The sequence below is a fragment of the Nannobrachium achirus genome (genome assembly GCF_963921795.1).
Source record: "Nannobrachium achirus genome assembly, chromosome: 18".
NCBI classification, from domain to species: Eukaryota; Metazoa; Chordata; class Actinopteri; order Myctophiformes; family Myctophidae; genus Nannobrachium; species Nannobrachium achirus.
The window spans coordinates 39,785,475-39,803,510 of NC_137825.1; the positions used below are offsets into that span (position 1 = coordinate 39,785,475).

Below are 18,036 nucleotides of genomic sequence, written 5' to 3' on the forward strand. Positions count from 1 at the left end.
GACATCATTAGGTGTGCAACGGTTAATCGAACTAATCGATTTAATCGATTATAAAGCAATAGTTGATCATCGATAATCTACTAAAAGTAATTGATTAATAATCCCTATTTTGGGCATGTGATAATTGGCTATATGTTTACCAAAAAAAAACATGAATAACTACCATTTTTGACACTGTGTTGTGCGACAAAGTATAAACACAGGAAACGGCAAACTATATGAAGTTTCTCCATCGTAACCACTGGACCATTCTACTGTATACTGCCTTTACTGTGATTAATGTTCACACTCCAGTTTTTCCATGTACTGTATGAATAGTGAACAGCTAACTAGAGCAGCATACAGTGAACTGAACACCATGGCATTATCCCTGAGCCCTTTGAAGCACCTCTAGCAGTGGTTCCAAACATTTTAGCCTGTGACCCAGAAGAGAAATGTGACGTTTGCCCGGGACCCAAACTAGTGAAAACAGCAGATCTAGAAGCTCACAACGAATTGCTTTGTGCCGCGTTGTGAGCTTGTAGATCAGCTATTTTCACTACTTCTTAAACAATTGTTTTCTAATTAATGGAATTTCTTAGATTTTTTTCTTTTATTTGCTCACGAAATTACTTCGAAACATCATTGCATTTTTTATCATGACAAAAATGTTGCTTATCTTTTGGTAATGGTTTAAAAAATATATATATAATAATTAAACTAAATGTAGGAAGCAAAAAAACTATTGACCCACAAATGGGTCCCGACCCACAGTTTGGGAAACAGTGACCTATAGCACATTATTTGTATGCCTTACCATAGTCTTACAGCACTCATTATGTCATATACATCTTTAGGTCATATGCAATATGTCATAATGCCTATGGATGTGTCATAATAAATTATGCAGTGCTGTCATGAGATATGAATCATGCATATGATATGACACATATAGACTGTAGGTACATATGACATATGAGCACTGCATATGACACATTATGTCATATTCAGTATTTATTATTATATAAAAATATATATATATACCTATCATATCCCACAGGGGAACTGAACAATTTTCAGCTTCACCCAGCTGAGTGCTGCCCACAGAGGAGAAGTTAAGTATTCTATTGTATTGTATATTAGTATTTCTATGTCATATACAGTAAGTATGTATTTGCCAGTACTTAATAATGCATATAAGTGGGGTCCAAAGAGGTTTCCAGGGGGTCCCTAGCTAAATGATTGATAGTTATGAACCAAATGAAACCTTACAGGTCTGTAACTATGAGGAATCAAATGGACTCTTACGGTTTTCTGGGAGTCCATTGACTAATGCAGTGGTTCCCGACATGTTTAGCTCAAGACCCAAAAGAGAAATTAGACGTTTGCCCGGGACACAAACTAGTGAAAACATCAGTGAGTTTGTAGATCGGTTAATTTCACTACTTTTGTTTTCTAATTCATGGAATTTCTTAAATTATTCTTGTATTTGTTCATGAAATAACGTACAAAAATCATAGCATTTTTGGAAAATGTTAAATAAGGGACCCATAAAAATGTGTCCGGGACCCACAGTGGACTAATGTATACTGTCCCAAACTAGGGCTCCCTGAAAAGGAAGAAGTTGTAGAAGCATATGCAGTGCTATTAAAACCTATGGCATGCTGATGTCTCCAGCAGGTATAATGCATGGACCACATAGAGTGTCACATGTCAATCCTCCTCCCTGTCACCCTATACGCTCTTATCACAATAACAGCAGGATAGCCGTTAACAAAACAAAAGAAAAAGAGAGAAAACCCGAATCCCAAGGTGTCATTTGTTTTCCTTGCATCAGCACTTTAGCTCTGCTAGCAGCAGTAGTGGTGTCTTTGTCCGTGCATGTTATGTGATCGTACAGGCTCACTTTGCCACTGGCTGGAAGAATTACACTGATTTCTTTACTGAAAGTAGCAATACCAATATAAAGAAAAGACTCTATACAGTAAGTCCTGTATAATCTTACTTGAGGAAAAGTACAAAAGTATTGGCATGAAAATATACTTACACATTCTAAATAAATAACAGATCTACAAGCTGACAATGTGTCGTGATGCCACGTTGTGAGACAGTAGGTCGACTATTTTTTTAAAACCAAAGTATAATATAAGGCTCTGTGGTTACCTGATAGTACTTGCAGTAGTTACTTTCCACCACTGGACTTTACCTGCACAAAAACACTAGCTTAAGCCTATATGGTAAATTAAGCATTCCGTTATAGTACTGCTACAGTTTACACTGTCTTCAAAAGCCAAAGAAAACTGTCAATATGTACTGTATACTGTATAAATTCGGCATCCATAAGAATAGCCTTTTTCCCCCCAGGAAACTCACAATAGAAAATCTAGGTCAAAGTTTGATTACAATAGCTTGAATTTGTATCTTTCATTGCTGTCGGGCAGAAACCTTGTATCTCTGTATTTCAACTTCGTAAAAGGAGTGAACATAGTGTCACAATTCGACACGTTGTGAGCTTGTAGGAAAGGGAACGGTTTGGGACATACAAGGTTTCCAGCCGACAAAAATTGGGATTTTATCTTTGCTATGGTAGAGGAGAGAAAGCACCTGGGTGTTGTTGTTAGCAGTTGGTAATAGGGGCCACCTTACAATGCATGTTTCCTTAGCCATCGTCAAATTACTAAATATTACTCCTCAGCTTATCAGCTTGTGAAGTGCTCGTAAGCGACGTAAGTAAACAAAGCGTGGCACGCACACTTGCACGCACGCACTCACACACTCACTCTTTTGTATTACTATACTTGTTAGGACATAAGCAATTTCGGATTGGTTACTTATGAATGGTAATGTGTTTTTTGTTGCCATTTTCAAATTGACAAAAATAGCAGATCAGGCTATTGGGGGAATTGGTCCTCACAATGTCTACAGTATGTCTACAACTGAAATAGACAAGCTGAATAACAGAAAGCTATGCTTATGCCACAGCCCTCTTCGCTACAGGCCCTCCATTTTTGAACACCTGACCTCAGCTAAGCCAATGCAGCTGTTACTTGTCAGGAAATGGAAAAAAATAACCTGTGTTCCAGTGGATCCAATGTAGTTATTATTTCATCACTATAGCGCTTTTTATTGGTCAAATGTTTACAAAACCCAAAGACGTATAACCACTTTCAACCTTGTGTTCCTATTTTTGCTACTTTTACATGACACTGTCATATAATGTGAATATGGAGATACAAGGTTTCTGCCTGACAGCTTGCTCTAAGAGGGAGCTTCTTGTGATAATGCAGCATTTCATTGTTTTCTTTGTGGAACCCTCTTAATTTCACTGTGGTACATTCATTCTGGGTTCAAAAGGGCAAGGCTAGGTGAAGCCAACACAAACTGTTCACACTTGTGGTAATTTCCCCTCTGAAATCAGTCAATTACATGTCAGAAGTCATGCTTGGGTTGAAAACAGTTAAATGTCCAAATGTTGACCGTCTAAAGTGCTGACGTGAGAGGTGAGGCCCTGACGGACTTGACCACTTCAGCTGCCTTGTGTGCGTGCCTGCGCACGTGGGTGCATGAACGTGCATGTGCGCATGCATGGCTGCCAGCTTGGACGGTGTGGCACTCGCATCAGTCTCTGCACTGTGTGTGTGCGTGTGTGTGTGTGTGTGTTGGTTCAGCTGTGCGGGGTGGTTTTCAGGACAGCCGGTTGAAGTCTCTTATTAAAGAGGATCTATTTACCTCAGGAATGCACTGTTGAGCTGGCATAGAGAACACTGACACACTGGACTGTGCTGCTGCACAGGGAAGGTGTGTGCAGTGGTGGAAAAAGTACATTTTTAACTCAAGTAAAAGTATCAGTATAGAAATACTGTGATAGTAAAACAAAGTTAAAGTCGGGAATTCAAAATGGAAAAATAGCAGATCTACAAACTGACTCAGACCTCAGACTACATGTGGAGAGCTTGTGACATCAGTCTTCTCTCGTCTGTGACGTATCGATGACTGTAAGCTCGAAATGTGTCGAGCTTGTCGATGCTACTTTTTCGGGCATTTGAATCCTGAAAAGTAATTGTTTTGGACTTTTCCACCTGACAGAGACGATATGTGAGGAAAAAAAGATATAGTGGAGGCACCTCCACTTAGACGACTAGCCTCCTCCAGAGCCATGTCGTAAAAAGGAAGGGACCAAGTATAGGCCCCTGGCTGGGGACCCCATCAACTGATGTATACAGGCGCTTAAAGTGGTTTAAAGAGAGAGAGAAACGTAAACAGTAGGAAGGGATGTGTTTACTGTACGTTTCATTTGACCAGCTGGGTCATATAAGACTCATTTATACTTTGTAGAATGTACCACGAACAAAGTACTTGATGCCTATTTTCATAGACGCTAGTTATGCTATTGCAGATGTATGACTTTAGATAGATGTACTGTTTGCTTATGTCCACAGATGCTTTTAGTTTATTATTTAGATACCACGACTGAAGGCACCTGATTTCTTTGCACTCTATTTACTTGACTACTTCTGACTAGTTCATGCCACTTACTGTGATCTTTCACTTTGTAAGGCTGATGAAACTGTAGTAAATGGTTTGTCTGTCTGTCTGTCTGTCTGTCTGTCTGTCTGTCTGCCTACCTACAGCACTGACCATTCTTAATGTGACTGCTAATGGCCTGCTTGTCTTGCCCATACAGAGCTGTCTGGCCTCTCCTGACCAGACTATCTGCCCAATCCCAGCTGCTCGCTGCTCGCAGCCTTAATAACAACAAAACACAAATTAAAACTTCTCATAACCTCCTGAACTCTTAAAAGCATTTTTGTCTTCTGAGAGATAATGCACCACGGGGCTAATTTGTTTTAAGAGGAACAATGTTTCGCACGCTAATATCTCCTGTGCGCTCGCTCTCCCTGTGTGTGTGTGTGTGTGTGTGTGTGTGTGTGTGTGTGTGTGTGTGTGTGTGTGTGTGTGTGTGTGTGTGTGTGTGTGTGTGTGTGTGTGTGTGTGTGTGTGTGTGTGTGTGTGTTTTGTGTCTTTATTTCCTTTAAAATGAAAAGGGGCAGCTGGGCTGCTTTGTCCATACATGGAGATGTTGAGAGAGAAACAGGAGAGGACTGAACGAACTGAAGTAGAGAGAGAGAATGTAGGAGAGAGAGAGAGAGAGAGAGAGAGAGAGACAGAGAGAGAGAGAGATTCATCTGTGGTGGAGTACGTACTAAAGTAAATACTCACATCAACGTATTCCACACACAAATTATGAAGATTTTCAAATATAGTGTAAACTGCTACTCTATATTGGATTCATTGTTTAAATAGGGCTTAAAGTGGTTTAAATTAATTTGGGTCCCAATAAGAGATCCCTTCCTAGATGTGTAGTGTAGTCAATATTTCTATTCAATTTGAAATGTAGCAGAACAAAAACAACTCCAATGTAAGTATTTAACAGTACTCAAGTAAATGTACTTAGTTACTGTCCAGCGCTGGTTCTCACCATTCCCGTGTTTCGGACTATTATGTGTTAATAATTGTAACATAGCGCACAAGCATCTGAGAAACACACACCCACTACAATCACAGCATCAGCAAACTATAACAGCCTGAACTCTACGATCTGCCACATCTGACGCCAATTATACTACATCCTGAGCTGTGTGTGTGTGTGTGTGTGTGTGTGTGTGTGTGTGTGTGTGTGTGTGTGTGTGTGTGTGTGTGTGTGTGTGTGTGTGTGTGTGTGTGTGTGTGTGTATGTGTGTGTGTGTGTGTGTGTGTGTGTGTGTGTGTGTGTGTGTGCGTGCATGCATGTTTCTATGTTTCACACAGCAAGTAGAAAGTTTCTGAATTTCTACTTGCTGTGTGACTTGTTTGATTATGGCTATTTATGATGTTGTATGTCCCACAAGCTGAAGGGTCAGATTGTTCTTATTGGTAACCACATATTATATTTTTTTGTACTTGACTGGGTTTTAGATTAGTATTATTGTTTTTGTACTTAATTGGGTTTTAGATTAGTATTAACGTTTACTGTACTTGATTGGGTGTCAGATTTGACTAATGTAAAATAGAAAAGCCTCCTGTGGACAGGTGATGAGAATTAGTACTTGTGCTAAAATCACTTATATCAATGCATCTGGTTCGTCCAATGTGATTGTGATGTCCATATTCAAATAAATAAAACATAACATAACATAACATACTATTGGCTATTTTTAAGCCGACTGGAAATACTTGACAGACGAATTTCATCGTTATATTATGTTTACACACACACACACGCACGCACGCACGCACGCACGCACACGAACGCACACACGCACACGCACACACACACACACACACAGCACATCTGGGGATTAGAAAAAAAACAAGTGGGTAAAGGAGAGGGGATGAAAAGTGGAATTGGGGGATGACAGAATGAGAAAATGCAAGAGAGAGAAAGTGAACAAGTGAGGGGAGATGGGGGGGGGGGGGGGTACAGTGTTTGTTTTTAGCAGCGTTTCATATGTTTAAATTGTGAGGATAATGGGGTCCTGAGATGAATGTCCCCACTGGGCCACCGTCCAACACTGAGCTGAGCAATAGCCAAAACCACAGCTAACTACACTAGGGGGGAGAGAGAGAGAGAGAGAGAGAGAGAGAGAGAGAGAGAGGTGGTAGAGAAACAGAGGGGAGGGGAGAGGAGAGGGGAGGGGGATGTATATGGAGAAGAAAAATATGTGGGATATGTCTGGAGGAGTAGAGGAAGAGAGAGAGAGAGGTTATACAGACTCATAAAAATACTCCCACATTATTAATGTACAGTAGTACTCCTGAAAATACCAATGTCCCTATGAAACTGAAGTCCTTGCATCTAGGCTACTGTATGTATGTATGTATGTACTGTATGTATGTACTGTATGTATGTATGTATGTATGTATGTATGTATGTACTGTATGTATGTATGTATGTATGTATGTATGTATGTACTGTATGTATGTATGTATGTATGTATGTATGTATGTATGTATGTATGTATGTATGTATGTACTGTATGTACTGTATGTACTGTATGTATGTATGTATGTATGTATGTATGTATGTATGTATGTACTGTATGTATGTACTGTATGTATGTACTGTATGTATGTACTGTATTTATGTACTGTATTTATGTACGTATGTACTGTATGTACTGTATGTATGTATGTATGTACTGTATGTATGTATGTATGTATGTATGTATGTACTGTATGTATGTATGTATGTACTGTATGTACTGTATGTACTGTATGTATGTATGTATGTATGTATGTATGTATGTATTTATGTACTGTATGTATGTATGTATGTATGTATGTATGTATGTATGTATGTATGTATGCAGAGTATGTACCTACTATATATTTCATGAATGATTAATAGGATTCGTCAGCTTGATAAACATCGCTATAGCAAAATGTATGGAGCGCTGAACTCCCAGTCTGGAGTGTGTGTGTGTGTGTGTGTGTGTGTGTGTGTGTGTGTGTGTGTGTGTGTGTGTGTGTGTGTGTGTGTGTGTGTGTGTGTGTGTGTGTGTGTGTGTGTGTGTGTGTGTGTGTGTGTGTGTGGTGCTCCAAGGTAAAAATAAAATAAAAGCAAACAATGCTGCAGCTGTATCGTAATGTGTTGATTTCCCTGTTGGCCCCGCCCCCAGGCTCATCTTGCCATATGAGAGGTTCACAAAAGGCGAGGAGGACAAGCCCCTCCCACCGGCCAAACCCAGGAAGCAGGAGGCGGGCACCGGCGACGCAGAACCTGCCGCTAGCGCTAACGGCCACGCCCCCAAGGCCAAGCTGACCAATGGGGTGAAGGCCCAGAAGCCCCGCCCGGACAAGGATGACGCCGCGGCGAACAAGGCTGAGGATCAGAGCGTGCCGGTCAGTCAGCCACACTCTGTGTGTCTTCATCTCCACATGATGCTGTTAGGCTGCAACTAGCCATTAGTTTAGAGCTCTGTTAATCTCAATTACTTCTTCTTTTTTTGATTAATCGAATAATGAAGAAGCACGTTTTAAATATATATTTTTAGATATATATTCTTTTAACTGTTTCACCCCTACAATAAGGTAACATTAAATTAAGCACAAAAGGACTACATTAAACAGAATAAGTCACAGTAGCACTTATCATGAACTTTGTCATGAACTGATTGTACCTATTTTGGGATTGTAGTTATAAACAAACATTTTCAAAGGATATATATTTTTTAAATAAAAATAGCTAAACAATTTTCACGAATGAATATATAAATAAATTAATAGTAACTTCAATTTGAGGTTGTAGATCGGCTATAAAAAATCCTCTGAAATAACCTAACTCCAAAAGAAACGGTTAATTCTGTTACCCCACCGAACTGCATGGTCTAGCCCAGCTCTGAGTATTTGCAGTACATTTTCACAGCTTTGTCACAGGTTTTTACAGGGAGAGACATACAAACAGACAGACGGACAGACAGACAGACAGACAGACAGAGAGAGAAAGCTGAAACGGGCAGCAGTTTCTGTTGAAATAGCTTGTTTTTACATCCCATGGCCAGCCATAACCATAAGTGTATTTCTGTGTAACGGAGACAAGCTTGTGCTCCTCCTAAATAAACCACTGCAAGAGTATTTTCATCTGTCTCAAAAACCCATAAATCCACTGTGATTTGCAAATGCCTGTCCAGTTAAGCATCATGAAATGGGGGTAGAGTGAGAGAGAGAGAGAGACAGAGAGAGAGACAGAGATAGACAGAGAGAGAGACTACATAACTTCTGAAATGTATTTGGTCACAGATCCCCTTCAGAAAACATTTTGTGACAGGGACCCCCATACAAGATTTGTGTTAAGAATATTCAAAAATTTTCAAATGTTTTCATGATAAAAGAATAAAGTATATTTTCAGACAAATTTAGTTTGGGACCCCCTGGAATCCTTCCCCTCAAGGACCTCACTTTGAGAAACACTGCTAATAGGAAAGGAGGAAGAAAAGGATGGAGGGAGAGACAGAAACAAGGAGAGAGATAAGGGAGCGACAGGGGGAAAAGAAAAAAGGAAAGAGAGAGCCCCCCCCCCCCCCCACACACACACACACACACTTCTGCAGCCATGTGAGGAATGAGAATGATGTTGTTATTTTCACATGAATAACCAAATGATTTCTGATGATCAGATGAAAAGAGGACGTTACACATTCTCCCCTCTGAAGTATCTGTGTGTGTGTGTGTGTGTGTGTGTGTGTGTGTGTGTGTGTGTGTGTGTGTGTGTGTGTGTGTGTGTGTGTGTGTGTGTGTGTGTGTGTGTGTGTGTGTGTGTGTGTGTGAGATACCCCACTTCTTACTTACATTGGGGAGAGGCTACAACGCATGTCTGTCTGTCTCTCTCTCTCTCTCTCTCTCTCTCTCTCCCTTCCAACCCCCTCATGGTTTTGGGGGTGAGAGAGAGAGAGAGAGAGAGAGGGAGAGACAAAGAGACATTGTGATTAAAAGAGGGCCCGTGTGGTTTGTCTACACAGACATACTTACCATGTCTCACATGTCTGGTATGTGGTGGAGTCTTTCCTCATGCATCTCTCTTACCTCCTCTCCAGATACAGTCCATCATTAATGTTTGAAAAAAAAAGAAGAGTAATGTGGATATTTTGTGAGGGGTGGGGGTTCTTTTCTAGTTGTGCGATTCATTTGTCAAAACATATTGCAAAAAAGGGCATTACACGTGTGGTGAAATACTACAAGTAACATTAGAAACCACCTGTCAACAGTGATATAAAGTAAGTTAAGTATTCATTCACTTAACTCATTAAAAGCCAACCCCGCGATGTCGCGGGAAAAGTAATAGAGTATCTATAGTGCCATCCACGCGATGTCGCGGGAAAAGTAATATATTACTGTAACGGCGAGTAAAAATACCTAGTACAATGGCCGACGCTCCGGAGACGAAATCCGCGCTGATTTGTCATCATCACGGCTCCACGAGCACACAATAGTCATCCCATAACATTGAGGTGGACGGGCCGCCTCATCTTTAATGTCCATTATCTCAAAACTACACTTTAGAAGCGAAGATGGAGGCAGATGCTCGCTTATAAAACACATGTATAAACGCTACGAGCCGATCCAGCATGGCTCCACATAAACAATGATCGGTTCAGTCGAAGGATCCGATGACGTCAGACCGGAAGTACTTCCGGTGGCCTTCAAAATAAGACAAAATAAGAGAACGGCCGTGAATGGGGGGGGGTGGGAGGCACTCTGGATATTATAATCCGTTAATGTCTGAGGCTTTTAATGAGTTAAGTACAATTTACTTGAATATTTATTTATTTATACTCGATACTCAACTACATCTCAGAGTGAAATGTTGCACTTTTTACTCCACTATAGTTATTTGACAGCTTTAGTTAAAAACAAAATTGAAGAATTTGTTTACTTTTACTTTTATTATATTTATTGTGAATACAATTATTTTTTATGTGGTGGTATTGCTTCTTTTACTTAAGAAGGAAGAGTTGGAGATTTTAAACCAGCTATGTTTGTATATTTTTATAGTGAAGAAAAAAAGGAAAAGGTACCGTAGATGAGGACCAGAGATGGAGAGAATAAGCAGACGAGTGGAACAGGAGAGGGAAAGAGGGGTTGAAGGAAATATACAGGAATCATGTTTTTGATGTTATTACAAAAGAACAGTTCAGGTAATGATTGCACAGGAAGTCTGCCATTTTACACAAAATGGAAGAAAAATGTCCCTTCTGGTGCGTGCGTGTGCCTGCGTGTGCACGTGCATGTGTTTGTGAATGTGTGTGTGGGAGTGTGTTTTGAATGAATCCGTCAGTCGTCCGCCCATCCGGTCTTCACTGATGACCTCGCGGGGCAACAGAGTTCAAAGGTCATGACCTCATGCATATAAGGCTGACCGTGGGCAGTGACATCAGCCGCTCTGCTGCCTCACATTAGGTTTATTCATGCGTAGGGCTGGGCAATTAGCTGAGAATATGTCACAACCTATATTTACAACTAATAACCCACTTCATCTTGCTCATAGTAAGTTCATCCAGAAGTGGGGATTTCTCTGCACCAAAGAAATCCAATAGTTATATATAATCAACTAGATTGATTAGTCAGAGTATTAACCACTTAATCCTGTATTATACTTCTGTGGACAATGGTGGTGTACAAAAAAAAGTAGAGTAGAGAAAATAGACAATATAGCCAATTTTCACTTTAGAAAAAAATCATTGGTGTGAGACTATAGTACCGACTTTCTTTCTTTCCATCTTTCCGGATAAACTTTATTTTGCCGCGCTACTCCTCCCACAGTTTTGGTGGCACGCACTTGGGCCATATGTCAAATGGACCAGGTTCATAATCATCAGGACCTGTCAAGAGATACGTTATATAGTTTAATTTATATTAAATTATCAGGGAATTAATTTTCTCCATTGACTTGAAATGGAAAATGACGTCAGTCGTAGATGTCTGACGTCATAGACCACATGAGACTGACACAGTATGTCCATATATGGGCATTCCAAGATATGGGCTTGATCTTGATGACATCAGGGATCTCCATATATAGGCATAAAAGAGAAGGGACAAGGATGGAATTCATCTTTTTCAAGTGTGACTCGTGTCATGGCAATCACACATCTTTCTAGTTTATTCATCGAAATAGAGGAAAAGATTTGAAATGATCGTGAAACCGAAATCAAATCACCATGTACAACAAATATAATCACATAGGTTCCAAGGCTAAGCAAGCATAAATACAGTTTTAATCACTTACGCCCTACTTTATACTTTTAGACACACTGTGTCACATCTTGTATTGCGACACAGTGATGGTAAATCTGCTATTTGTGACCATTTTTGAAAACTTTAGAAAATCCTTTGGTTGTGTAGGACCACACCGGTCAACAAGAGGTATTGCCCAGAAGATCAAATCGCAATGCTCCTCAGCTGTCCCTAATAGCTTGACAGTAGAACCTCTGGCACTGGGGACCCTGGTTCCATTCCAGGGTAGCAGTTAAAAGTTATTGATTGCAGCTTTAAAGAACCACTACGCTTGTCCAAAGGGATAGGATATATATCATCAGTTGCCAGAAATCCTATAGCTGTCACATCTACGCTACCATGATAGGTATTCATAACTTGTCCTGAAACTATGAAGATGATAGAGCGACTTAAATGGAACAAGAGAAGAACAAAATGTGTTACAGTACATCACAATCATTTTAACCACATATTTTCATATGGGGGTCCACGGTCAAATACATATCAATTTGGCGGTCCTTAACACTTGGGGAGCCAAACGCGTTCAGGGACGAGTTATGGCCACTAGATGTCACCCTGCCACAGGAAGTTATATCGTCGAGGGACGAGTCAACAAATAGTTAACTTTTCGAGACCGCAGCTTCCCTTTGCATGCCCTGAATCCATTACGTCACCCAGCCAGGGCAGGAAGCCCCCTGTCTCTCCCCACACGGAAGGATTTTACATGGCTTTAGATTCTACTTTGAAACATAAGAACGGCTTTATCTGAGAATGAGGTAAAAACAGCCCCATGGAGGCAGAGAGCTGATTGTTTTCACGGCGACACTTTACCGCGAATTTACCGCGATTTTTTTACCGCGAGTTTCGCGAGCGTTTGTAAACAAATGGAGTACCTCCTCAATCTTCTCTGGACACGCACGTGCACACGCACGAAGCTTGCGGGGCTCATCAAAACATAACGTAAGTCAATGGTGGCACCAGCAACAGCTATAAATGTTATAAACCTTGGCCGCCCATGTGTTAACATGAAAATATGTAGTTGCTCTCCAAAAATACTGCGTCAACAGAATGGATCACATTTAAATACTTAAAGTTTGTGATCCATAAGCGGGCAGTGTTCCAAGGCACCATATTGTGCGGTTGCCCTTTTTAAATGGGAGAAGATTTAAGGAGGTGTCAAACGCAAGGTGGATGTTAATATTTCAAAATGTTCACGCGTCTCTGTTCCTGGCAGCGCTCTGGGCTGAAAGACACGTCGATCAGAGGCCAGCTTACATTTTACGTACATTTGAAACAAATCTCAAAGTGATACAGTCAGGGTAAAATATTTGCATAAAACATGACAATGCAACTTGTTGTAAGCTTGTAATTCAGCTATTTTTTTTAGATAGTTTTCCTACAACAAAGTACATCAGGCATAAGTGGTTAAAGAACCATAGTGGGTCATCCTCTATTATAGGGTGAGAGATCAGGCTGGGATTGGACCGCTGCCAATCTGAGTTCCCAGAGGTAATTTTTTCCGCCACTAGGGGGCGAAAACTGAAAATTAGACCGCTGCTAAATCTATAGCTTATCTATCTGCCCCCTCTAGTGGTGCTTGTGCTTGTGCATGTGTGTGTGTGTGTGTGTGTGTGTGTGTGTGTGTGTGTGTGTGCATGTGTGTGTGTGTGTGTGTGTGTGTGTGTGTGTGTGTGTGTGTGTGTGTGTGTGTGTGTGTGTGTGTGTGTGTGTGTGTGTGTGTGTGCGTGCGTGTGCATGTGTGTGCATGTGTGTGCGCTTCCGTGAAAGAGAGAGAGAGAGAGAATGTTGGAAAACAAAAATGGGATTTTCTCTCTGAGAATAAACACATAGCAGAAAGCACCAGTTAACACGTTGTTTACATGTCGGTGTTCATGTTGTGTTCATGCAGTATTTCAAATTGTTGCTGTCGGCCAGAAACCTCTTATCTCCATGTTTCAACCTTTTGCCCTACTTGATCATCATACTGCAGCGTCACACAAAAAACATCAAGAGTAGCAGATCTAGATCGAGCTTGTCCATCTGCAAGCTATTTCTGAATCAGAATCCTGAAAAGTAACAGTTTCAGACATAATATGAGCTTTAGTTTCCACCCGACAGCGACGGTATGCAGTATTTCAAATGTAATTTGCCTTTTTTTCCGAGAGCAAGAGAGAGAGAGAGAGAGAGAGAATGTCATGACATCTGTTCATTTATCTCTCCTCTAAATGGCCTCAGTTCATATATACAGTACATCCATTTTTATTGTTATCATTCCTCGTTACGTAAAAAAGAAAAAAGAAATCCTTAAGGAGCGATGTGAAGCCCTCACAGGAACAATCATCATAAGCCGGTATAAGTTCTGATGTAAGCGCAGCTTCAGCGGCGTTCATTACTTTAAATCAACCAATGAGAATTTAATGTGCACATTAATGATTAAAGACGGCAGAGAGCTTTTCTTCTTTTGAACAATTCATGGCGGTCACACGCTGCAAATGAGCTGGAGGGACTACAAGTGCAAAGTACACATGGGGTTCTTCAAAAAACCATTGTTCGTCTGAAGTCCTTAATTACGGCCTGCCTTCCATTTGACTCTTTGATAGGAACTGGCAGGGAAAACCCACACGGACCGGTCAAACACAGTCAGAACCACGTTACTCCAAACAGTGTCTTGTTATCCTTTTTTTAATACTTTATTGCTTTCGTACAATATGTAATCCATCTCATCCATAATATACGTTTTCTTCACTTGTTTAATTCATCCTGCATCACCGTTTTCTTTTTTTATATATACTGTACATTATACAAACAGAAATTAATAATACACAAGAAAAAAGGGGGGAAATATTCCCATTTACTGCAATTTCTTTTAAATTAATCTTCATGGTTTCTCATCTTGTTATCCTAAAGTTGAATTTGTATGCGTTTGCTGAAAATAGGAGATCTACAAGCTCACAACGCATTCCTTGGTGAGCTTGTACTGTAGATCAGCTATTTTTTGTTTCAGATATGAATCATCAGCCAAAACAGTTCTTATGTTATACAAGTTTTATGTTGGCCCTTCCTCCAGCTAGCTCCTGTTTTGTCCTCTGTGGGAAGGGGTCCATTGACTGGAGGACATATTTGAACACACTGGTCGTATTGTACAACAGTGGAGGAAGTCTGTCAGTAATTTGAAGCGAAAATGTTTCCTTATGCCTGATTTCTGATGATCTTTCATTTCTGTTTTGCCTTTCATCATGTCCATTCTACCCTTTCATTCTTTTCCATTTCCCATCAACTCTCTCTTTCCTTCTGTCAATCCTTTACGCCTTCCTTCATTCATGCATTCATGCATTAATTCATTTGTCTTTCACAGGACGCAGTGGAGAAGTGTCCTCAGCTGAAGGTGGAGCCCCAGCTCCTCATCACGCCGCTGGAAGCCCTGTTACCTCTGCAGCCCAACCCGGAGAGGTGGAGCACAGGAGACATGGGACGGGTGGAGGACAGGGACATGAAGGAGCACTTCAAAGAGGAGGAGGTGTGCAGGAGCACCAGGAGTACTTGTGACCTCCGGGGCAGGGTTCCGGGGTCCTGGGAAACAGACCCCTCCCACTTGGCGAGCCCGCCAATCACAACAGACAAAGACATGTACCCATTGGCTGCTGCCAAGATTGTAAGTCCCACCCACTCAGAACAATGGCAGCAGGAGCAGGTGGACGCAAAGGAGCAGTGTCATATTGGGCTGGTTTCTCCCACGTTGAAACACAGAGCCTTGCAATCCCCCACTGCTCCAGACCCCCCCAGCGAACAGGCCGACCTACCCAGGAGAGAGGGCAGCTTTCTGGACTTCACGTCGCACCTCTACCCCCCGAGGGTCAACCCGGGGATCATGTCCCCGCTGGCTAAGAAGAAGCTCCTTTCACAGGTCAGCGGGACTGGATTGCCCAGTTACACTCACTTGCCCCCCTCCTATGGCCCGCCTCCTCCACTCATCAGCAGCTTATCCAATGGCGTCGCAGAGGAGGCCCCGGGGCAGCCGGCGGCCAGCTCCGATTCGGCGGCGGCGGTCAATCGCCCCTCTGTGATTCAGCTTGCGCAGAGCTTCAGGTCATGCGGGGGAGGGGCAGATGACAGGAGAGAGGGAGCACACACTGACAGGGTAATAGACAGAGAGGAAAGAGTGGCATCGCCTCTGTATTCCCACGAACATATCTTTCCCCCGCCGGCGTACCCCTCTCTCCCATACGGTCACCTGCACCCCCACTCCCGCCCAGAAGAGCCATACCAGCGCCGTCCGTCACCCCCGCCACTGCATGCTCCAGACACGCCCACCCCGGGCCAGACTCCCCCCGGCTTCATCAACGACCTCTACTCCTCTCCACACCTGCACAGCCTCTACAAAAACACAGAGAATCACCTGAGACAAGGGCACGGTTTAGGACAAGAGTTCAGTACAGGCCGGGACACAGGAATTGGGCTAGAAATGCACCGGGACCAAGGCCAGCTAACCCGGTCAGAATACAAACATCATCATCATCATAATCATCACCATCACCAACAGCAAAAATATGTAAGCTTTCCCCACCAGTTAGCTAGTGCAGAGTCCAACCATCCCCAGCAACAGCATGGGTTAAGGTTCAGCAACGACCTGTCCCACGATGAGTCCCAGCGTCTCCACACGCAAGCACTAAACCTCCCCAGAGACAGTGTGTGTTCAGAGCCCTTCCCTCGCTCTGTCTCTCACCTGCACCATGACTTCAGCTACTCTGATCTGCAGGACAAACCAACTGCCAACGGCCATAGGCCACCGCCACCGCCTCCGCCGCTGGCGACAGCTGCAGACGACCAGCCGACAGATCTGAGTCTCCCCAAGTCCTCCCCTGCCAAACTGTCGTCCCTGCCCCTCTCATCGTCCCAATCCCTCCCACAATCTGTCGCAATGCATAGGGATGGCCCTCACTCGCCCGACGACGCCAGGGCATCGCCGCCGCTCTTTCAGAACGGGCACAGGGCCCTCGGTGTGGCGTATCACCCCCGAGCGTGCCGCGTGCCACCCATGACCGCGTCTGCCACACACACACACGCTCCGGTACACACGCACACACACGGCCACGCCCCTAGACAAGGCACGTCCCCGGTGGAGCCCCACCCGAGGACCAGGCTTAACGGACACGCGGTGGAGAGGGGGAATGACAGAGAGAGACATAGACAAAGAGGAGGGATAGAGCGAGAGAGGAGGGAGCAGGAGAGGGAGGCGGCTGAGCTGTACGGCAAAGCGGACGACCCCGCCAACGTCATCCGTCCCATCTTGAGTTCAAAGGTCACGCCACAGAACATCTGCACGGCACGGCCGCTCAAGCGACCCTTGGAGGAGCTGGAGAACGGGCTCACCGAGCGGAAGATACGAGCCGTCACACCCATGCACACCTCTTCATCCTCGTCCTCGTTCGCCACGTCGAAGGACGTCACCGTGTCCTCGTCTCCCCCCAGGAAGCCTCAGGCGCGCGAGGAGACGGGGGGCGACGACTCGGCGGGGCACCCGGCGGCCATTTTGAAGTCGCCGCCGGTGGCGCACGAGCCCGTGCGCACGCCGTCGCGTGGCTTTGCGGAAGGAGGGAGCGGCGGGGGGCAGAAAGGAGGTGCGGCCGCCCCGCTCCCCCTCCTCCCGGCCCCCAGCGCTCATCACCTCTTCCCCTCGGCGCTCTACCCGGCGGGGGCCTTCTCGCTCTCTCAGGTCCAGGACTTATGCGGCGACGCCCTGGGGTACCCCCCTCACGCGCACCCCCACCACCACCACCCCCACCACGCGCTCCAGTACTTGAAGAACCAATCGGCGGCCGTGCTTTCCCCCCTGGTCCCGCCCTTCGCCATCCACTCCTTCATGATGCAGAGGCAGCTATTGGCCCAGGCGGCCGCCAGCCCCGCCCACATGTACCGGCATCCCATGGCGGCGGCGTCGTACGGTGACCTGCTGCACCACGGGCTGTACCCGGTGTCAATCAACCCCCAGCCCGCCTTCAGCGCGCCACAGCTCAACTCTGTTCATCCCAGCACTAAGCTGTCCTAAAACACACAGCACTCAACAGTGGTTCTCAGACTATTTAATTTTACTGACCCTGAGGGTTTCTGGACCCCACTTTGAGAACCACTGTAGTATAAGCACTTGGAAGTGGAATCATCCAGTGTCTCATCCACACACACACAATGCACGCACACTCAGCACAAAGCTTTTTCTGTTTTTTTTTTACCTTCAGACTAATGGTCCAGCAGTCTCAGATTTTATTCCATGGACACGTTTCCCTCCAGCATAAGGACACACGATTAAAC

General features: G+C 43.7%; 1 protein-coding gene across 1 annotated transcript in view; it reads left to right on the top strand.

Moving 5' to 3' along the window:
- Positions 1-17,776, top strand: part of arid5b (AT-rich interaction domain 5B) — a gene marked incomplete at both ends in the record, with an annotated part of 154,698 nt that extends 136,922 nt beyond the window's left edge. The window contains 3 exons of the mRNA XM_080747423.1: positions 7,638-7,860; positions 15,086-16,773; positions 16,870-17,776. Coding sequence (XP_080603549.1) covers positions 7,638-7,860; positions 15,086-16,773; positions 16,870-17,776 — 2,818 coding nt within the window. The remainder of the gene's footprint in view (positions 1-7,637; positions 7,861-15,085; positions 16,774-16,869) is intronic.
- Positions 17,777-18,036: the final 260 nt, after the last annotated feature.